Raw genomic sequence first — 23,572 nt, 5'->3', positions numbered from 1 at the left:
GGAGGCTGAGACTCACAGTAAACTCAGGCAGATTGTGGCGGATGTCAGGTGGCGGCCCACATCTAAGGGTCTGACAAGGCGTGGTAGCACAACCATGTCCAGACTTAGGATTGGCCACACCTACATCACGCACTCTTTTGTACTGAAGAGAGAGGAGCCCCCACTTTGCGAGTACTGTGACTCTCGCCTCACCGTGGAACATATCCTCGTTGATTGCCCCAGATACCAGGATGTCAGGGCGAAACATTTTAGAGCCACTAATCTAAAAACACTATTTAATAATGTCGACCCTGGGAAGGTACTGGGCTTTATTCGGGAAGTGGGGCTATCTACGAAGATCTGATTTCTGAATTTGTGAACATGCACTATTTACATTAGATTTTTACCAAATATTTAAATTTTTACTACCTTTACTATTTTAACTGTGAATAGACCTTAATTTTAATTATATTACTGTATAGAATCTGGCCCTTGTTGTTTAGAGAGAGAGTAGTCCTTAAGGGACTGCAGGCACGACATGGCCTAAATTGTGCCGATGTGCCTCAAATCAACAAATCAAAAAATCCTAAATGGCTGAATAGATGTCACTTTGTTGACATGAAATAAGTTTGTTCAACTAAAATGGCTGGATAGATGTCACTTTGTTGACATGAAATAAGTTTGTTCACCTAAATGGCTGGATAGATGTCACTTTGTTGACATGAAATAAGTTTGTTCACCTAAATGGCTGAATAGATGTCACTTTGTTGACATGAAATAAGTTTGTTCACCTAAATTGCTGAATAGATGTCACTTTGTTGACATGAAATAAGTTTGTTCACCTAAATGGCTGAATAGATGTCACTTTGTTGACATGAAATAAGTTTGTTCACCTAAATGGCTGAATAGATGTCACTTTGTTGAATGAAATAAGTTTGTTCACCTAAATGGATGAATAGATGTCACTTTGTTGACATGAAATAATTGTGTTCACCTAAATGGCTGAATAGATGTCACTTTGTTGACATGAAATAATTGTGTTCACCTAAATGGATGAATAGATGTCACTTTGTTGACATGAAATAATTGTGTTCACCTAAATGGCTGAATAGATGTCACTTTGTTGACATGAAATAAGTCTGTTCAAATAAACTACATTATGTAAAGTCAGCTAAGTTACAAAGCATGCGTATGATTTGGGTGACACTCGTGATACTCATGCAACAGAAATAATCAAGCATGAATTTTTTTTTTTAAAGAAAAAATAACCGTACTATGACATGGACATTCATTTCTTTTTTTCAGGGATGGCTGTTAAAAAGATCTTCCAACGAAAGTAGCACTTTACTGCCTTTATTTGAAAGTATATATAACGATACGGAACATTTCACTACGCTTAACACCGAGGCAAAAATGGAGGTCCTTTCATGTATCAAAATAAGACAGGTAAAGATCTCTTGGCATGAAGTGTAAAACTTGAAATGCTTTAGACTCTGAGGTTCGAAGTCAATCTGAAGCATAGTGATAGGGCAACCATTCATTGCATTTCCAAACATTTCTTCTAGATGTGTGATTTGTTGGAAGGTTTAATTCCTGCTTCTGTTGAAGAAAGAAAGAACATGACAGCTAACCATATGGAGCACCTGTTTATATTTGCTTTAATGTGGAGCCTAGGAGCCTTGTTAGAATTAGATGATAGAACCAAGATGCAAGAATTTCTTCTCAAGCATAAATCAAAACTCAACTTTCCAAAAATTACTGGAGACGAGACAATATTTGAATATCTAGTTGCAGCAGATGGTAAATTTTTATATTATAATTTTTAAAACTTAAGAACATTTTACACTGAAATTAGTTAGTTAGTAAGTTTGAGAATTTTCCAAACATCAAACTGATAACCCAAAGTCCAATGTATGCCGGAGATTTGTGTCGAAATAATAGAAATCCCATGAAAAAAAAACATTTTAATACTTCAAGAAGAAATCACAAACATACACTATTAAGATTCAACAGAACTGATAGATTCAGAAAAGTATTGAACATGCTGGAGCTGCCCGATCTAAGCTTGTTTCCACTTTTATAGGCTTTCAAATACGAATAGCTCCAATGTGTATATTACAACAATGATGAAAATAAAAAAAAACAATTAGATAATTAACTATTGATAATACATTATTTTGTTTGATACACACCTTAAAAACACTAATCGACAATGTCGACCCTGGGAAGGTACTGGGCTTTGTCCGGGAGGTGGTGTTGTCTACAAAGATCTGATTTTTGAATTGTGAACATATAATATTTACATAATGTAGGCCAGTGACGTCAGTTGTGACAGGTATTTTTTTGGCTTTTTTGCTGAAGCCGATTGACTGATCTAGAAGTATATCTAGATCTAAACTAGATCTTAAGAGTTTTAAATCAGAAGTCTATGTCTCGTGTTCGATCTAGATGTCCATATAAATGAAAATGCCGATAAAAAATCGCACACGTGTGCATTGCCCGCTGGCGGCATTCCAATCAGCTGACGCGTCAAAATACTGGGCTCAATACCAGGTTTGAACCAAATATTTGTAAAAGTAATTTTAAAGAAACTATTTGATTCTATTTCAAGCAATATAATGGAGAGGTAGTATCTTTTGCTTAGTATCTTTTGAACAACATGTTTTCCTTGTTTTTTCTCCACTTCTGTTGACCTCGTACTAGTTTTTTTTTTAAAGAAACTATCCTAGAACTGAAAACATACCAAACTGTAACAAGCTACATAGGAAGTATCTTTTACACACAAACAAGTAGTCATAGTTAATGCATAGGTGTATAGGTAAGCTGATTATGATTAAAGGTGATAAAAGGCACGTATCGGAGGAATCGCTGGCAAATGTCCCTCACAAAACTATGAGAGAGGAGCTCGACGACACACCGACATTTGAGGACATTGAGACAGCAATATCTAAACTCAAAAAACACAAGGCACCTGGCTCTGGTGGACTTCCCGCTGAAATATTTAAAATGGGTGTTGTCGCCCACAGACTTGTTCGCTCTATGCTGGGAGAAGTGCGTGGTCCCACCTGAACACGGTCAGTCGCGATGGTTTGTGAAGGATTTTGGCTTGTCAGGGATGCCCACTTACGTCTACGAGGCGGTGGTTCTCTCAACCTTTCTATATGGCTCTGAGACATGGACACTATACAGAAAACAACTAAGACTTCTTGAGCGCTTTCACCAAAGATGCTTGCGCTCCATCATGGACATACGGTGGCAAGAAAACACTACAAAAAGCGATGTCCTTGCGAACGCTGGTATGGACAGTATAGAACAGGGGTCTCAAATTCATTTCAGCATGAGGGCCACAGTGGAAAGTAACAACCATTCAGCGGGCCGCACCACAAAAAGAGAATGTTTTTTCATTAAATTTTACGAACACTACTGTCACTGCAGTTAAATGCTAAAATAAAGCTTTTATAATTATTAATTACATTTAGTGTAGTTTATTACATGCACAGGCAGTTTCTTAGTTTACTAAAATAAGTTGACGTTGTCTCTGTCACTTATTAAAAAGCAGAAACTGTAGTTCCCCAAAAAACAACAACTATACTTTCTAGGCCTACTGCAGATGGCTCGTCACACATGTTTCTGTCCACTCAGCTGAGAGCGTTTGGCAGAGACCAGACCATCGACGTTAGGCCTGAAGTCGCGTGTAGTGGCAAGCCGCAAGGTTGCTCTCAGATGCTTATCAGTCAGTCTTGATCGTAATGCTGTTTTGTTGATCATTCTGGAAAAAAATGTTCGCAAACGTACGTACTCCCAAACATCGCTAGAATTCTAGCAACTGCGCAGAATAAGTTTGGAAACTTCTCTCTGGGAAGAAACTGGTAGAAATCTGAAACACCAACATCAGCGTATTTTTGCTTCAGAACAGTGTCACACTGCAGGTCCAGTAGTTCCATCTGGACTTCCTATGTAACGTTTTTCACTTCAACTGCGAACGGAGAGGAAACAAGGAAAAACTGTTTTTCGAGAGCAGTGAATTGATGAAAGGGGGTGTTCAAAATCTTCCAGTAGTCTGGAGTGGATGTCTACGTAGTCTTTAAGGCGCTTGGTTCAACCTTAATGCTGTAGAGAAGACAAATGAGCCAGGTTTCCATCTGCCAGCTGAGTGGCCATTAAAATCAGCTTGCATCTGAATGATTTGATGCGGTCAAATATCACGGTAATCAGCTGCTTTGTGCCCTGTAGTTGTGAATTGAGTGCATTGAGATGTTGCGTGATGTCAATAAGAAAAGCAAGATCCGACTTAACATTGGGTCACTGAGCTGAGGTATGTCTCCGTCTTTCATTGCCATGAACAATGCTATTTCCTGTCTCAGTTCAAAAAATCTCTGCAGCACCTTTTCACGACTCAACCGTCTGACTTCCGTATGATAAAGCAACTCTCCGTATTCCGTTTATAAATCAGCTAGAAATGACACAAACTGTCTGTGGTTGAGACCCCATGCACGTATTAAGTTCACCGTTTTCACGACAACATCCATCACGTTCTTCATTTGTAGACTTTTGCCACAAAGTGCTTCTTGGTGCAGAAGGCAGTGTATGACTGCAAAAGGTCCAGCCAAGCTGAGCTGATACCGTTTCTCTACCATTAATCCAACAACACCAACCTTCTCTGAACACATTGCTGGTGCACCGTCCGTAGCCACTGAAACAGGTTTTTCCCACGGTAGCCCACACCTGTCAATACAAGCTTCCAGTTTTTGAAACATATCGCGTCCATTCTTCGTTCCTTTCATGGTAGTAAGTCCAATAGCTCTTCAACAATGTTCAAGTTTTCATTGACCCCACAAATGAATACGGCACAGTATGCGGTGTCTGTTACACCAGTAGACTCGTCCAGTGCAATGGAATATGCTACAAAGTCTTTTGCAGCGGCAATCAGTTGCTGTTGAACATTTGTCGCTGACTCGGTGATCCTGCTTGCAACTGTGTTCGCAGACAAACTTATGCCTTTGATGAGTTTCTTTTTCTTGTGGCAGATAATTTCACACGCCTGTAGCATACACTCTTTTACAAACTGGCCTTCAGTGAATGGTCGTAATGCCTTTGCTATCATCTCGCTAACAACAAAGCTTGCCTTCACAGAATCTTTGCTTGCAGTGGGCGGATACCTCATTTACTGATTTGTGCAGTTGTAAATCATTTTACGGCTATATGTGGTCATTGTAAATTTTATCTAATTTTTTTTTGGAATTCGCGGACGTGGCCGCGGGCCACACAAAATTGTTTCATGTGGCCCGCGGGCCCCGTGTTTGAGACCCCTGGTATAGAGGGACTTCTTATGGTCCGACAGTTTCGCTGGGCAGGGCACGTATCCCGTTTGGGAGACGAACGTATGCCAAGGGCAGTCTTTTTTGGTGAGCTAAAAGGTGGTCGACGAAACAGAGGCGCCCCACGGAAACGCTTCAAGCCCAGCTAAGTCATCAACTTTCCTTGGCTGACATAGAAGAAAGGTAAGAGAGCACATGGTTGCATGAGGCCTCAGAACGAGACAGCTGGAGGTCACTCATGAAGGCCGCGGGATACACATTTGAGACAAAAAAAAAATCCGCTGCCGAGGACAAACGCAGAAGACGAAAAGAAAATCTAAATCGACAATTTGCGGACGATGGTTATGCTTGCCCTGGATGTGGCAAAATATGTAGGTCACAGCTGGGGCTGCGCAGCCACGGGAAATACTGCATTCCTCACTAATCTTCGCACTCGGACTGCATCTTATAATTATTCTTCAATAATGCCTCTCTTATGTTTATAATATAGACACACTTGGTATAAAAAAAACAGGATGTTTTTTTTAATATAATGTTCAACTCAAATACAGGGAAAGTCACAGACTCAAGTGGGTAGGAATTTCTCTGGGGAAGGCTGAAGAAACAATGTGAACATCAAGACAAACTACAAACTCTATAACCAATCCCCTGATGTGAACATCAAGACAAACTACAAACTCTATAACCAATCCCCTGATGTGAACATCAAGACAAACTACAAACTGTATAACCAATCCCCTGATGTGAACATCAAGACAAACTACAAACTGTATAACCAATCCCCTGATGTGAACATCAAGACAAACTACAAACTGTATAACCAATCCCCTGATGTGAACATCAAGACAAACTACAAACTGTATAACCAATCCCCTGATGTGAACATCAAGACAAACTACAAACTGTATAACCAATCCCCTGATGTGAACATCAAGACAAACTACAAACTGTATAACCAATCCCCTGATGTGAACATCAAGACAAACTACAAACTGTATAACCAATCCCCTGATGTGAACATCAAGACAAACTACAAACTGTATAACCAATCCCCTGATGTGAACATCAAGACAAACTACAAACTGTATAACCAATCCCCTGATGTGAACATCAAGACAAACTACAAACTGTATAACCAATCCCCTGATGTGAACATCAAGACAAACTACAAACTGTATAACCAATCCCCTCCTGAGTTATCACTTTATCTCTCAGTCCTTTTGAACGAGTAAAATCCAGTGTCACCACCACGACGGGTTTGATGGGATCATGCATAAGACGTTCATTCTTATGGACATTCTTTTGTTTTCTTTTAGGCAAGTGGCTTCACTGGCGTAACAGAGTCGAGGAATACATTTATCCCAGCGATTCAGTTCCTTTGTTTACATCTATCCTGGTGCCTAACGTGGACAACGTACGAACTGACTTCCTGATAGAACTTATAAGTAAACAAAATAAAGTAAGTCTATGTACACTCATTCATCAATAAAATAAAGTAAGTCTATGTACACTCATTCATCAATAAAATAAAGTAAGTCTATGTACACTCATTCATCAATAAAATAAAGTAAGTCTATGTACACTCATTCATCAATAAAATAAAGTAAGTCTATGTACACTCATTCATCAATAAAATAAAGTAAGTCTATGTACACTCATTCATCAATAAAATAAATTAAGTCTATGTACACTCATTCATCAATAAAATAAAGTAAGTCTATGTACACTCATTCATCAATAAAATAAAGTAAGTCTATGTACACTCATTCATCAATAAAATAAAGTAAGTCTATGTACACTCATTCATCAATAAAATAAAGTAAGTCTATGTACACTCATTCATCAATAAAATAAAGTAAGTCTATGTACACTCATTCATCAATAAAATAAAGTAAGTCTATGTACACTCATTCATCAATAAAATAAAGTAAGTCTATGTACACTCATTCATCAATAAAATAAAGTAAGTCTATGTACACTCATTCATCAATAAAATAAAGTAAGTCTATGTACACTCATTCATCAATAAAATAAAGTAAGTCTATGTACACTCATTCATCAATAAAATAAATTAAGTCTATGTACACTCATTCATCAATAAAATAAAGTAAGTCTATGTACACTCATTCATCAATAAAATAAAGTAAGTCTATGTACACTCATTCATCAATAAAATAAAGTAAGTCTATGTACACTCTAATGTCAAAAGTAAAAAAAAAAAAGTGGAGCTCCCGGTAAATCTGGAGGCCGCGGGAAATCTGTTATAAGTTATAAAATGGTTTAATTTAATAATTTACACCTAGAGTTAACGCGGGTCCTATGAAAGTGCGGGGCCCACTGCGGTCACATAGGTAGCAGTGGCCTAAGGCCGGCCCTACAAAATAGCAGCGTATGCTACGCCCTGGGTCGACTAGTGAAAAAATTGAAATTGACTGATGTGTTGATATAAATTAGTTGGATTAATCTCCTTTATACTTTGTAGAGAAAATTTTTCTTAACTAGTAATAGATAAATATAAAACCTTCTATTTTCATAACTAGTTCCCTGGCACAGTGGTTAGTATAATGGCTTCAAGAAGCATGAGAAGCCTTTAACATCAAGCTCTATATAACTAAAAGATTTTTGTTGTTATATATTAAGTTATATCGCCAATAAAGAATTTTTTAAAAATGTTATTACTTTAAACGATCCAAATATTCCCTGGTCCATGGGCGATTTCGACGGAGCGCCTCTGAATTTATATGATAACACACTCTCTTTGTAATCTTCTTTATTTATATATTGAATCCTTCGTGCTGCCCTATTAATTTATCAATGGATATGATCTTTAGTAGAAATATTATTTACTATCGACTGAATCCGTTTTAAATTAGAGGCTAGTATACATTTATCAATTATAAGTTTTATTACACCCATATCCCATATTACTGCAGTTTCTCTATGTGCAGTCTGTTCTATTAATTGATCCGAAATGATAACTTGTTTATATGCAGGCTGTTCTTTTAATTGGTGAGCAAGGTACAGCAAAGACAGTCATGATTCAGGCTGCCATGGCGAAAGCCAACTCTGAAGAAAGATTAAGCAAAAGTTTTAATTTTTCTTCTGCCTCGACGCCTGGAATGTTTCAGGTATAAACAAACTAGAATAACAATTCCTCCTCAAAATCTTTACATTGTAATAAAACTCATTATACAAGTATTGTAGGACGCTAAACTAAAATATTAGTGGCTATAGTTTTAAAATGTGAACAACACTACAATAAAGTTTACAATCATAATAAACTAGTTCCTTAAAATGCAAAGATTTCAAACAGTTCTTTGACAAATAAACTCACTCCTACCACGCTGTCAAAGTCAAAGATATGTTGTTTTTTGTACTCTTCTTTTTAAAACACCAATAGACGTCTTTATATATAGTGGAGGACAACAAATATACACAACTTTGATAACAATTGCACAAAATATTGAAAGAAACAAGGAAGTGTTAGTTTATATTACTAATAGTTGTTTTTACTTTTAAAAAGAAGATTATCATGTCTTTATTACTCGTTTGATAATATTTAGCAGTGGCTTCACTAAGGGGGTGCGGCCGCTCCGGGTGACACCCAAGTGAGAAATGCACCATAGTATCAAGAAGCCGACCCTTGGTCAGTGTTTATCAATGGAAAACAGTGTTTGGGCATTAAGTGTCCCCCCACCAAAACAAATCACGAGACGTTTGCAGAACATTTTAATTAGGCTTTGACAAAACATTGGAAGCCGTTCCTATGTTACAAAACAAAAAATGGCTAAGAAAATATTGTTATCCTTGCTATCCAAAATGGAGATACACCTTGAACAGGTTGCTTGATATCACATTGAATCTAGCGAAGCAGAATTTGGCATTTCATTACCATATTAATGAGTTATAAGTGTTCTATCAATATTTACTCATATTTTGATAATACAAAATTTCCTTTATTCAATGGTTGTGGTTGTACAGATCATTCACTTAGTTTATCTGGTCAAGATTCTTTTTCTGAAAGTGATAATGTTAGATTTATTATACAACAGAAATAATTTGTTCGCTCTGGAAATAAATTAAATAGACACAAATCTCCCAGCTAGAGTTTCTAACATTGTTTCTTTATCAAAAGCATGACAGCTAGAGCAAAATGTCACTGAGAAGGTTTTTCAATCACGAAAAAAAAAGCTAGAAGAGGAAGATGCAAGACAATTGAGGAAAACTAACAGCCTTTTATGATGGCTTCCACTTAAACTAGATAGTGCCTTTGTCCCTGTGCGAGTGGTCACTAGAGTTACAGTTGAGCAACCGAGAAAGTAGTGTTCATGTTCGTTCCCAAATGAGTTGATTGCAATACTGGCAGTACACACGCATGTTGATTTCTTTCTAGGCTTCAAATAGCTTTTTATGGCCTGAACACCCCCGTAGTTTCTTTTTTTTTAATTTAACGATTAACGTGAAATACTTATTAGCCCGTAAATAAGCGTATCTGTTGCAATACAATTTCACGGCTTGCTCTCTCTTTCTCCTTCTGTGTCTCTCTCTTTTTAGTTCTTTGAAACCCCCAATATGTTTATTTAACTTGCGCATTGTAATTTCTCCAACATAGACTTTTAACTTGATTTGGAAATAACCGCTTCATAATGCTCCCCGTCACATACACGCACTCATATTTCGGGCCGTTAATTCTAGTATCACTTTTCCACTGCCCCTCCCCAACCCAGTCAACAACACAAGTTAGTCCCTACTACACTTCGGCTACTCAATTCAATATATATATATATATACATATTGCTATAAACCTGGTAGTGACACCTGAGATGAACTCCTATTGAAAAATCAGAGCAGGAAGGACTAGTCCTCCCGTAGTGCTCTGGCAAGAAACTTAGCCGTCCGGCGTAGTGCCTCATAGCTACCATACAAGTTGAGTGACTGCACAGGCAAGTCCCCCCTTAGCTCGCGGAGCTGGGGACACTCGTACAAGACATGCGACACTGTTTCGACGCTCTCTCCATAGTGACGGCATCGGGAGTCAAAGTTAGTGCGGAACCGGGCAAAGTATGCCCCAATAGGACAATGTTCCGTCCTGCACTGCGCAACTATTGACTGCTCTGACCTCCTTAGTCGCCACCATGGATCGTCGCGATCTGGGTGACGCATGCGCTGCCAGACACCACGTGCTCTGTCGGATTCCTCCCAGGACTTTAACCACTTCTCATGAATGAGTGATCGGATTTGTGCCGTTGCTTGTAAGTACGTGCTTGGTGCTTCGAAATGTGTGGTTGCCATTGCACCCTCCCTTGCGAGGGCGTCTGCCGTTTCATTGCCCCTCACGCGCAATGTGAAGGCGCCCACTGCATAAAAACGACAGCTCCAATAGCTCGGCGGATGTTATCTGCGGCGCCGATTGCCTCTTCTTTTACGGGCGACCCTCCCCCGCCGACCCCCATAACTAGGAGACTGGAGCGAGAGTCAGTGACCAACACCACCGTAGTGGCGCTAGTCTCGCGTTGGAGCATTTGGGCCCTAATGGCCTCGAACGCCCTAGTTATCCCTGTGACACAGATGGAGGTAGTACACTTAGGCTCTACTCAATTCAATATATATACATATTGCTATAAACCTGGTAGTGACACAGATGAGGGTAGTACAGTATATATATATATATATATTGCAACCTTTAATATTAAACCAAGCAAGTAGCAGACACTGCATGCATTTCTTCATATTATCAGTTCCAGGCCTAGAGAAAAAAAAAATGCCCCAATTGAATGCCCCTTTCTACATTTATTTTAGTTTTTTTTTCTTAATAAATAGAAATAGCAATTTGGTTTTAATTATTGTAATCATAATTCGACCACTTATGAATTGTAGCGAAATGGCAATAGATCTAGATTTATTAGGATTATTTATATTTTGATTTAGTCAGCGTCGCCGATTGACCACCACACAGTTTTTCAGATTTTAAATCTATATATAGCATCTATGGTTAGTTTTTAACTTTGTATCCACATCTTTAATCATAAGAAAAAGAATCAAACGACCTATCTTTTTTATGGTACTATGATCATTTTTTTTTATATTTAGACCGCGTTTAAAAGGAAGCCGAAATGACGTAAGGCATATTAAAAATAAGTAAACTTAGGAAAACAGACAAAATACTTTAAAAAAAACGAATTTGTGAGATATTTTTTTAATGATTTGTATATAGACTGCGGCCTTTTGGGGGAAATACCGAAAATAAAATATTAAGATTAGGTAGAAACCTTGCGGTTTCACGTGAATAGCAGTGGCCCGTTGGCGAATCTATCAGAACCGGTTCTTAGCAAGCGACTAGGCCTTAGGAGGTAAAATGAACCTGTGTACGAAATTTCATGCTGATCAGTACGACAGTTAAAAAGATCTTTTGATCAATGAGTTAGTCAGTGGTAACTTAGAAATATATAGTGGATTACATCAGCAATGCTTATTAACTCGTATATTGCAATATTACATCAGCCAACAACATAGTCTTCAGTCAAACATTTAACAAGAATATTGACCAATAGAGAAAAACTAAACATTGGTCAGTTGACTGAGTGAACATCTTGAATTGTTCAATAATTTGTTGTCATCCCAAACAAATTCCTTTTTCATTCTATAGCTAATTATCATTCTAAACATTTACTATCAATTGACGACTTATATTGTGATATGCATCAAATCTTAGTCCATGAATGTATTCCAAAGCGAACTATAGAGAGCTACGTGGAGAAACGTGTCGGGACTACCTATGGGCCACCTGGAGGGAAGTCGATGACTGTGTTTGTCGATGATATTAATATGCCAGTCATTAACGAATGGGGAGATCAGGTTTGACTGTGTGATACTTTTGTTTAGTATTTCTTGACATTTCACATTTGTGAATCACATTTTGTTCTTAATTTATGTTGGTGCTTAAAAGTTCACTAATTAGGGATGATTTACATTTATAGCTTAGTCATGATATCATTCGGAGTTTATTCAGGATTTACATTTATGGCTTAGTCATGATATGCATTCAGCGTTTATTCAGGATTTACATTTATAGTTTAGCCATGTGATTTGCATTCAGCGTTTATTCATGATTTACATTTATAGTTTAGTCATGAATTACTTTCAGTGTTTATTTATAATTAAGATGAGTAATTTAGTAATGTGAACTCTTATATTTCATATGAACTCAATGTACATTATTGAGTCAAAGAAACTCTTATAAAATTTTCTCCATTGTCCTTCATTTAGACAACAAACCAAGTAGAACTTGAGAACTTGAATGTAATGTAAAGCTTTGGTTACTTAGTTCTGGAGATGACTTGAGTCTACATCTAACTTGTAAGACCAAACACGAAGGACGAATGGTGGCAGCTAGACAGAAAAGATCAGGCCATTTGGCATGATTTTGTAGGGGACACTGTCCGAAAGGAGCCTACTTTGCTAGGATCCGAGAGACCGAAATCCCAGATGTCGACAGTAGATATAGTAAAACACATCCTCAACAACTGCAGGGTGCTCAGAAACATTCGAAGATAGTCTTGTAACAGATGAACCTGGTTCCTGTAGGGGTCTTGCCCTGTACGAAGACAGGCAAATCCTACAGAACATTGCCAGATACCTGGCATGTAAGGGATTAATCTCAGCACGAGCCTTAGTGCATGAAGGCTTACAGATGTAAGACCAATGGAAAGCTGACATATAACTCGTAAAACCAATGGAAAGTCTTTAACTATTACTTTTGTCTCTATAGGTGACCAATGAAATTACTCGTCAAATGATGGAAATGAAAGGAATGTATAGTCTGGATAAGCCCGGGGACTTCATCAATATTGTAGATATCAACTTTATGGCCGCAATGATTCATCCAGGCGGTGGTCGCAATGATATCCCTGAAAGATTAAAGAGACAGTTCTGTATATTTAACTGCACACTGCCTTCAAATAATTCTATAGACAAAATATTTGGTGAGTTGAGCAAAAAAAAAAAGCTTAAATAAATCAATGAGACTTCTAATAAGAAGATTACAAAGAGAGTTGTGTTATCACCATGGGCGTAGCCAGGGGGGGGGGGGGTTCTTGGGGTTCAAACCCCCCCCCCCCCCGAAATGAAATCCCCCCCCCGCAGTGGGGGGGGGGGACGGAATTAAGTGACTGATTTTTGCTTTCATTTTATTTATTTTAGGTGAGATTTTAATACTAAATCATCACTTACCCTCTATCAGGGGGTTTTGAATTTAAATCCCCCTACCAGGGGGTTTTGAGATTTTAAAAACCCCTATCAGGGGGTTTTGAGATACAAATCCCTCTACCAGGGGGCTTTGAGTTTAAAACCCCCTACAGGGGGTTTTGAATTTTAAACCCCCTACCAGAGGTTTTTGCAGTTAAATCCCCCTCTTCTATAAAACAAAACAAAAAAAATGCAAACAACAATCCCCAAATTCCAACAGCACAGTTGAGGAAGATTTTGATTTTAAAACCCCATCCAAAATTTACGATAACCCCATCTTCAATATAAAAAAAGCAAATTACACACTCAAAATTCTATGAGCGTAGCCAAAGGGGTTTTGAATTAAAAACAAAACAAAAAAAAAACTCCAGAGATTTCTCAACAGATGATTTGACGAAAAAACTTTCCCTTGTCGATATAAAATCTAAAGCGAAATACAGGCATGTAATTCCAAGAGCGTAGTCAAGAAAGGTTACAAATTTCTACCAGTGGCTTGGACTCCATTAATTAAGTGTGAATAGTCTTCTGCCGAAATTGAAAATCATTAAATGTGACTCAACAAAGATGGCTAAGACAGATTTTATAGGAGTCAGTCATAGAGATCGGGTCTAAATCAAAGAAATCATATGCCGAACTGGGAGTCGAATCCTTAGTAAGGTTGTGACAGAGCGTCGCATGAGGTTTTGCGGGACATGTTTTCCGACAAAATGAATTACGCAAAATAAGAGTTGCGGAAACAGCTTGCCGGAAAATGCGCCGAACGGCTCGAGAGGGACTAAGTCAGTAAGAATAACACATTAGGTTTTTGAAATAAAACTTTTTAATAGCAAGATAATGCACTGTAGATACCTCAGAATATGCATTTTGTTGGCTTTCAATACCAGAAATAGTGCTCGGCGGCGGGGCGAAGCCCCGCGCTGGGGGAGCGCTGCGAACTCCCCCAGACCTCCTTGCTAGCAAGGGCGGGGAGTCTACAATAAACAATAAACGTCTTCCGAAAGGGTCAGAATGTAATAAAGATTAATTATGTACACACACACACATATATATATATATTTTTTCGCGGGGGGGGGGGGGAGTGGTCGGTCCCCCCCCCAAAACCCTCCCCGAAAAAAAATCCTGGCTACGCCCATGGTTATCACACAAACTCAGAGGCGGCCCCCCATCAAATTCACCAATGGACGAGAAATATATTCAAGCCACATTCTTGTTTTGATCGTCTAAAATTTTCACATAAAAGCAAACAATGCATCACATTGTCTTTGATAAGACTTTTCTGGAATAAGTAGAGTAGCGTTAAGTGATCACATAAGATCAGCATGGAAACCTCCCGATACAGTGTCGGTGACACCTAGTGTGGTAGCTCAGGGTGTCACCCCTCCCCATCAACTTTCTTGAAATATGTTCCAATGAACACTATCGCTTTTTTTTTTGTTGAACCAATACAGTGAGCTGATTACCTACTTTTATTGATTTTTACTCAAATGTAAAATCCCAATGTTTATTACATTTATTCAAATGTTATTGCAAATTTGACAATAATATTTAATTAAAATTACAAACGGACATAACATCATATGAACAGTTTTATACTTTAAGACAGAAATGGTATAAGGTGTGCTGTATCATTTACACTTGAAGTACCATCTAGACGTGTCTAGGCATATTTGGGCATATATCTAGAGATTTTATTATTATCTTTTCCCGTGTGTCTGCTTTTAATCGAGTTATAATTTTCCAACTTGGTTGTCACCTCCAAAATGGTGTCGAATGGTGCGGAGCGCACACCTCAACTCCCTCCCCCTAGTGACGCCACTGCTCCAAGATATATCTCGAGATTTTATTATTTTCTTTTTCAATGTATCTGCTTTTGCCAAGTTATAATTTTTCCAACTTGGTTGTCACCCCCAAAATGGTGTCGACCGGTGTGGACCTCACCCCTCGCACCCCCCAGTGACGCCACTGCTCCATGATATATCTCGAGATTTTATTATTATATTTTTCAATGTGTCTGCTTTTGCCAAGATATATTTTTTCCAACTTGGTTGCCACCCACAAATTGGTGTCGACAGGTGCGGTCCGCATCCTCGCCCCCCCCCCCCCCAATGACGCCACTGCTCCAAGATACCTAGGCCTACTTCTTCCCAACAATTTCAATTATTACATTGGAGTAGACGTAGTAAGAAATAAAAAAAAATGAGCCTGCACCAACTTAACAGGTTTCCCATTCGAACTGCATAGGCTAAAACACTATTACCCACTAGTAGGTCTACTAATCATGATCATAATCGCTCTATTTACTTAATAGGTCAAGACTAGATCCAGAATATAGAATATAGATCTATATAGAATCTAGATCTAGACAAGATCTACATTTCTTGACTAGTTCTAGATATAGTCTAGATCTAGAATCTAGATCTACATCTACTAATCATCTAGACTCGATCTCTAAACTAGTTCTTGGTATAGACCTGATCTAGATAGAACTAGAATCTAGAGCTAAAATCTAGAAATAGAATTCAGACTAGAGCTAGAATAGGAATCTAGGCTAGATCTAGATTTCTAGATCTAGTTTAGATCTGGATCTAGACTCTTGATCTAAACTACATCTAAATCTCGAATCTAGATCTCGATCTAGAATCTAGATCTCGAATTTCTAGACCATGTCTAGAAGCTAGATCTAGACTAGGTTTAGGTCTAGACTAAATAGACTCTAGATAAAGATCCAGAACTAAATCTGTATCCTAATCTAGACTAGAATCTAGACTAGATCTAGAAATAGAATCTAGATCTGCTAGAACTAGGTCAATATTATGATCAGGATTAGTAGGCCTACTACTGAGTTATAGTGCACTTAGGCCTATGCCTTCTTTATGTGATTTTACTGCTTACATAATAAATAAATCTGCACCCCTATCTATTAGAAGATAAACTTTTTTCTTTATGGATTATAAATGTAAATTTTGTTCAAATCGTTTAACACAATTAAATCTAAATCTAGATCTATGTTTGGCCTCTATTTGGTCTAATTTAGATTGGTGTCAAGTGTATAGCCTAACGAGGATAGGCCTATGTGAAAACTGCGAACTATAAAAGTGTGTTCGTTTTTTTTTTAAACTTACAATTCAAACGAAGTTCGTATCAAAATTCTTTTTAAAAACAACATTTCAATCAGTATTTCATTAAATGAGCTAGTCAATAAATGGAAAATATATTTTATAATAATATATTGATACTTTTTCCATTGTGACCTTAGATGCAATTTTTTTTATGTACCAATTCGCGAATCTATGAATAAATCTTGATTTATTAATGAAGAAGTCTGTGACCTTTTCAGAACAGTTACCTCCCCTGAAGTTTTTCATTGAAAAGTGGTGTATTTTTTTTGTTGAAAAATCTGCTTGCATAGATAATTTTTAAATAAGATGGTTCACTTTCGAAAAGAAAATGTAGCCGTTGCATCAGAACTTTTAATAATCTAAAATATCATGATGTCCGATTTTCATTTTCTCTTCTAGTTTCTGAGATCTAAATGGGACGGACAGACAGGCCACACAAAACTAATAGCGTCTTTTCTCTTCGGGGCCACTAAAAAATATTACCATTAAACCTTGGATGTATGTTATTTACTACTTACTTTGACCTACATTTAGTCTAGTAGCGTCGAACATTGGAAGCAACAGAAAACCGCTTGGCTACATATATTGGGGACTAGAGAGTTCGATCTCAACTTAAATTGAAGTTGAGTTTACTCAGTGCCAAAAGATAGCACGGCAACTTTTTCCCAGATGCCTCCTCTCCCCACATGTCCATAAAAACAAGGGACCAGATAGCACTGAATACGATATGAACATTGGACCAGAGAGCACTGAGTAAACATTGGACCAGATTAAGCAATGAGTTTGACATGAACATTGGACCAGATAAAGCAATGAGTTTGACATGAACATGGGGCCAGATAAAGCAATGAGTTTGACATGAACATTGGACCAGATAAAGCAATGAGTTTGACATGAACATGGGGCCAGATAAAGCAATGAGTTTGACATGAACATTGGACCAGATAAAGCTATGAGTTTGACATGAACATTGGACCAGATAAAGCAATGAGTTTGACATGAACATTGGACCAGATAAAGCAATGAGTTTGACATGAACATTGGACCAGATAAAGCAATGAGTTTGACATGAACATTGGACCAGATAAAGCAATGAGTTTGACATGAACATTGGACCAGATAAAGCAATGAGTTTGACATGAACATTGGACCAGATAAAGCAATGAGTTTGACATGAACATTGGATCAATTGGACCATATAAACCAATGAGTTTGACATGAACATTGGACCAGAAATCACTGAGTTGACATGAACATTGGATCAGAGAGCACTGAGTATGACATGAACATTGGACCAGAGAGCACTGAGTTTGACATGAACATTGAATCAGAGAATACTGAGTTTGACATGAACATTGGACCAGAGAGCACTGAGTTTGGTATGAACATTGGACCAGAGAGCACTGAGTTTGACATGAACATTGGACCAGAGAGCACTGAGTTTGACATGAACATTGGACCAGAGAGCACTGAGTTTGGTATGAACATTGCGCTTTACAATAGCAATTTAAAAAAAAAACACCACCATTATTTTCACAAGAAAAAATGTACTTTGGATCCGACCTGAATTGAGGTATTGTAAACAGAAATGATTCTCTGAACAATTTATCATTTGTAACTGTTTTTATTACAAATTTCTCTATTTAGCTTTCATGGGCTCAAAAACGTGGATGGGTGACACGGTTCTCGAAAACGGCTCTAACAATTTTCTAAAAATTTGACAAGAGTTAATAGCTATTTGGCCACACTTGGAAAACTCTAGTTTGACCGTTGTAACTTTTCAAAGTAAAAAAAATTAAACTTGGTTATAGAAAATCTTTATCTTAAACAGACTACGCCCTCGGGTATTTCTGCATGTAGGCTCATGTAGGTCTAGATCTAAAGGCTTATGATTAGACTTTATAAACTCTTTATAAACACTTGAATGTTTTTCTTAAGGTGTCATTGGAGAGGGCTACTTTTGTAGTACTCGCTTTGTTTCTATAGTGGTGGACTTGGTCAAGTTACTGGTGCCATGTACACGTATTGTTTGGCAAAAAGTCAAAGTAAGTTGTAGTTTATTTTCTACTTTTTACAATACCTCTTTTCAACTTGTACCTTCGTAAAAAAACAACTTCTGGAACCTTGGGCATAGTTCTGAAAACGGTTTTAACGATAATCCTAGAACTTGTTAACAGTTGATGTATATTGTTGAGAAAAGAATGACTAGGTCATTGGCCATACTCTAGTTTTAACGTTATAATTTTTAGGAGTATAAAATGAAAACTTTAATTAGTCTAGAGAACTAGAAAATATTGATCTTAAACGGACTCTAAGTCTTTGGATGTTTCCGCATTCATTCCAGAGTTTTATAAATTAGTGTTCAGGAACATTTTGTGCTTTTTTTTCTAAATCTAGATCTAAAGGTCTATCATTAAAATAGTATAAAGTCTAATAGATCTATACATTCGGTTAATCAGGGAGAGGGAATAGGGCGAGGTAAAAAATAGAAAGAATTTTTATGTTATTCTTTTTTTTTTTACTACTTTCTGTTTAATTAAAAAACTAGTTCCATAATAGTTCAAGAATAAGAGAAATGTAAACTTTGTGAATTATTTTTGCATTGATTCGGTCCTTGACAATAGCAAGCCAAAGGTTGGCATCGCTGGGTTACATCAATGGAACATTTGATTTCGTTCAATGTTTTCTAATAGTTTTATATCTTCTTGAAATGTCACCATTTTTTCATTGTTTCACTTTAAACTCTTTGTATGGCTCCAACCCCCCCCCCCCCCCTTTGTTTTATTTGAACGTGAAACATTTCTATTAGAAACCAAAATGTCGACTTTGTGGGTTTCAGGTGAAGATGCTTCCAACACCTGCGAAATTCCATTACATTTTTAATTTAAGAGATCTGTCTCGTATATGGCAAGGCATACTTTATATCAAGGGAGAAGAATGTTTGACTGTTCGAACCATGCTCAATCTGTGGAAACACGAAGTATGTCGAGTTATTGAGGACAGGTAAGTATGGAATGTAACAAAGGTCAATCTAGCCATAAAGCTTCTCATTTCAGTTTGAAATACAGTAAAATTTTACTTTATTGCACACAAAAAAAGTTTGTATTTTTACACAAACTAAAATGCGGCCCCCGAAGTGTTCATCCTTTGGGTCATCTTATATGGCTGTATATGTGGTGTTTAAACTGTTTATAAAAAGTATCTATCTATATAATTCACTTCTTCCCTCAAGAGTTTGGACGAGAAGCAAAAAGTAAAGGAAAGATTACTTTCTTATTTCTGCGGATTCCACGGAAAAAACAAGAGGGGGGGGGGGGAGAACACGTTTTCACAGCTGGCTACGGATGGCTGCGCGTTCGACTGTCAAACTCTCCCCCTCCCATCCCCCTTCGTCCTGCGGAAGGTTTGGACTAGGAAGTAAACTATCGTCAACTCTGAATGAACATCCGAAACATGTAAAACATTTTACAAACAAACATTTTACAAACACTAAATAGCAGCGCCGGACTTAACCATTGTGGGGCCCTATGCGAAACGGATTTCGCGGGGCCAAGTTTGGGTAGGGAAGCGGATAATAAGTGAAATTTAAGAGTTTGTATAAGAAAATAAATTCGTCTATGCATTTTATTCATTCTTTACTACCTACAGTATTACTTTACGAACCTTGCGTGTAGCAAAGTCATACAGTATATCATAATAATTCTATTTCCTACATAGATCACGCTCAATAGCAAGAATTACCAAATGTTTCAATCTATCTTTGAGAATTGTTGACCTCAAGAAATTCTTCATTAGTTTGAGGCGCGAGAAGCTTCTTTCACCAGATTACACAATTACGGCTAATGCATAATGCCGTTTTTATATATCGCGCGTAGGATTGGCGTTTTCCCTATTAAATGACACCCCAAAATGACAATTTTCGTCTATATATTTCAGGAGATTTGTATGAGTTTTCAAAAGATTTTAATAATTTCCGGATATTTCCAGGACTTTTTCGTATATTTTGCAATTTCAGGAGATTTCCAGGTCCTCCTGTTAAATCGACAGGAGGCCGCGGGAAATCTGTTAAAGTTATAAAATGGTTTAATTTAATAATTTATACACCTAAAATTAGCGCGGGTCCTATAAAAGTGCGGGGCCCACTGCGGTCGCATAGTATGCTACGCCGCCGGTCGACTAGTTTTGCTTGTTTCATTCTGCGGCTGGTGAGATTCAACATGCATCGTAAGAGATGTAGATGTTCTGTTCCTACAGAGAAATGAATTCTTGTAGACTATTAAACATAAGAATTCATTCACAGTGGCATATTTTCTGTAGAGTACACATTACAAGCAATTATTTTATTACTTCATATCCTTTCAAGTATTTTTCACAAAACATCCATAATAAATATTAACGAGATAAAAACATTAGTATTAACATTAAACTTGTTATTTTAGAAGTTGTCTATTTATGTTAATGCAAATGAATTATTTATTTTTATTGAAACCAATATAAAAGCTTTTGCTAAAATCCTTAGTAGACTAGAATTACCCACCCCGTTCATGTCCGGCTATAAATGGTTTGTTTCGCCACGTACCCCTCCCCTTTTCTCTTACCTATAAGAATATCATGTGAGATAAAGGGGTGAAACGCTCCCCTTTACATTCCATTGACCAACTCATTCTAGTAGCCATTATGTTGAATTTTTTGGGCCTGGGACCTTTTTCCTCATTACATCCTGCAAACGCTCACATAATACTTTGGCGTACCCCATCCTCTTATTTTTCTTTCTTTTCACTTTAAATAACTTTGCACTTTCAACTTTGCACTTTCAACTTTGCACATTCAACTTTGCACTTTCAATAACTTTGCACTTTCAATAACTTTGCTAGCATTTCAACAATTCCCCTTTTGGCCAGTCTATTCTAGTCTATGTTTCATTCATTTTAAATGACATCTCCCTCAAAAAACACAGTCTGCCTTGTCAAGTCTATAGTAACTCCCTCAAAACATCTTGAAGTACCTGTTGCCTTTAAGTGGCACAGCCTACACTTCCCAAACATATATTTGTTTCCAGTGCATTCAATGACCAATATCACCTCTCCCCCACACTCTACGCTTTAGAAACCAGCCCTACATACATTCTAGAGGAGTATTCTTCAACTTTTCGGTTGTTGTTTTTTATCCTGATGCCTCAAACACCTTCAATTATTTAATCAAGTGTTAAAAATCATTTTAGTATCGAGGTTATAAATTCGTGTAAATCGAATTATTTAAAAAAATGTGCGAAAAACGCTATTTAAAAAAGTTACTAAAGTAAAAACGTTTTTGCCCGCTTAGGGACTTGAACCCCTAACCCTGAGATTTAAAGTCTGATTCTCTACCGACTGAACTATCCGAGCGTCATTTATATCAGAGGAAATTACGCGCAAAAAGTAAATTGCTAAAAAGAAAAAAAAAGGAAGTATAATTTTGTCCTTTTAAAATGTAAGCTTTTTAAAAAACTTGTCACGTGGGCATTGCGAATAAATAATCGTATCTGGTAATTTAACCGCTGCGGTATCGGTCTTATTTATCCTAGATCAAAGGTATCGATCTTATTTGTCCTAGATCAAAGGTAAGAGGTAAAAGGTTACATTTTCTTTTTCGTCCACGGCACTAAGTGGAATTAGTGAGTCGACTCAGGGCCGCCGCGAGGGTTGTGGCCGCCTGCGTGCGAAATTTAAAATGCTGACCCCCCCCCCCTTTTTTTTTTTCTACAAAAAGAAATGTATTACGACTGAGCGGGACACTGTACCAAAAGTGCTCATTAATATAATTCCATTTTTGTAGATCATTCTTATTTCCAATGTTAACATTTCATTTTTTTTCTATGGCGTAGTTACAAATTGCTTCTCCAGTTGTATAAGTAATGGAGCAAAACCCCAGAAAATGTTCATAACATAATGTGTATAAGAAACAGAAGCAGTAATAGTAGTGATTAGTTCAGTATGAGACCAATCTGGTGTAGAATCTAATGTTTTGTCAAAGTATTTGTGTGCTTAGGTGACACCAGTGGTGTCACTAGGGTTGGTGTCACCCGGTGCGGTCAGCTCAGGGTGTCACCTCCCCTTTAAAACATCCTGTTTTTTTTTTCTTTCCGTAATACATATAGTTTATAATTACCTACGTTATTTGATTGTTGAACAACTATAAAATGAGTGTATATTAAATTTTAAAATTTACTTGTTTATTACAATTTATCTATAGTTCACTGGTTTTGTGTAGTCATGTCTAACTCTGCACGCATCCTTAATCTTCGCAATCGAAGACATTGCTATTAATCTAGAGTTCAATTTTGCAACAATGCAACCATAAGTAAATTACACTTTTTTTCTGGATTTCAACTTAAAAACTTATCATTAACCTAATTAAAACCAGTATTTTTAACTATTTCATTTTTAATAAAATTGACCCTTGTGAAACTGTCGTCTGTTCCTTTGTCTCAAAAAGTTCTTAATTTTAATATAAAAATCATTGTTCTCGTGACTCTCTAAACATATGATAAGAAACGGCTAATTGCTTTGTTCGATGATTCAGGTGCATTCTTGAAGGTTTGACTGGCATAGGAATCATACACTGTCATTTTTTTTTCTTCAAGAATAACTTTTGCTGCCCTTAGATCTCTGAATCACGCTGCATTTTTTTTTAGAAGAGCCTTTTTTTAGAACACTTTACGCTAAAGTGTTAGGCTTTTGTTAAAGAAAATGTTTAATTAGAGGATGACAACGACAACCTGATTGCTATTGATGGTTTCTCTTGCGTGAGATCTGACAGAACGGCTGAGTCTAAGAAGAAGAAAGGTGGGGGGCTTTGTGTGTACATCAACCTCAAATACTGTACCAACTACACGGTTAAAAAGAGAATGTGCTGTCCGGATCTAGAACTACT

At 37.3% G+C, this 23,572-nt stretch overlaps 1 protein-coding gene across 6 annotated transcripts in view; it reads left to right on the top strand.

Moving 5' to 3' along the window:
• Positions 1-23,572, top strand: part of LOC106055954 (dynein axonemal heavy chain 8-like) — a 287,161-nt gene that overhangs the window by 189,058 nt on the left and 74,531 nt on the right. For all 6 annotated transcript variants that reach the window (XR_008773876.1, XM_056005343.1, XM_056005342.1 and 3 more), the window contains 8 exons: positions 1,285-1,425; positions 1,545-1,779; positions 6,614-6,756; positions 8,291-8,425; positions 12,030-12,152; positions 13,066-13,279; positions 18,599-18,705; positions 19,500-19,663. Coding sequence is in view for 5 of the 6 variants with exons in the window: in XM_056005343.1 (XP_055861318.1) it covers positions 1,285-1,425; positions 1,545-1,779; positions 6,614-6,756; positions 8,291-8,425; positions 12,030-12,152; positions 13,066-13,279; positions 18,599-18,705; positions 19,500-19,663 (1,262 nt within the window). In the remaining variant the exon portion in view is untranslated. The remainder of the gene's footprint in view (positions 1-1,284; positions 1,426-1,544; positions 1,780-6,613; positions 6,757-8,290; positions 8,426-12,029; positions 12,153-13,065; positions 13,280-18,598; positions 18,706-19,499; positions 19,664-23,572) is intronic.

This window comes from Biomphalaria glabrata, chromosome 12 (assembly GCF_947242115.1).
Source record: "Biomphalaria glabrata chromosome 12, xgBioGlab47.1, whole genome shotgun sequence".
In the NCBI taxonomy this organism is placed as follows: Eukaryota; Metazoa; Mollusca; class Gastropoda; family Planorbidae; genus Biomphalaria; species Biomphalaria glabrata.
This window is presented reverse-complemented; position numbering and strand designations above follow the sequence as displayed.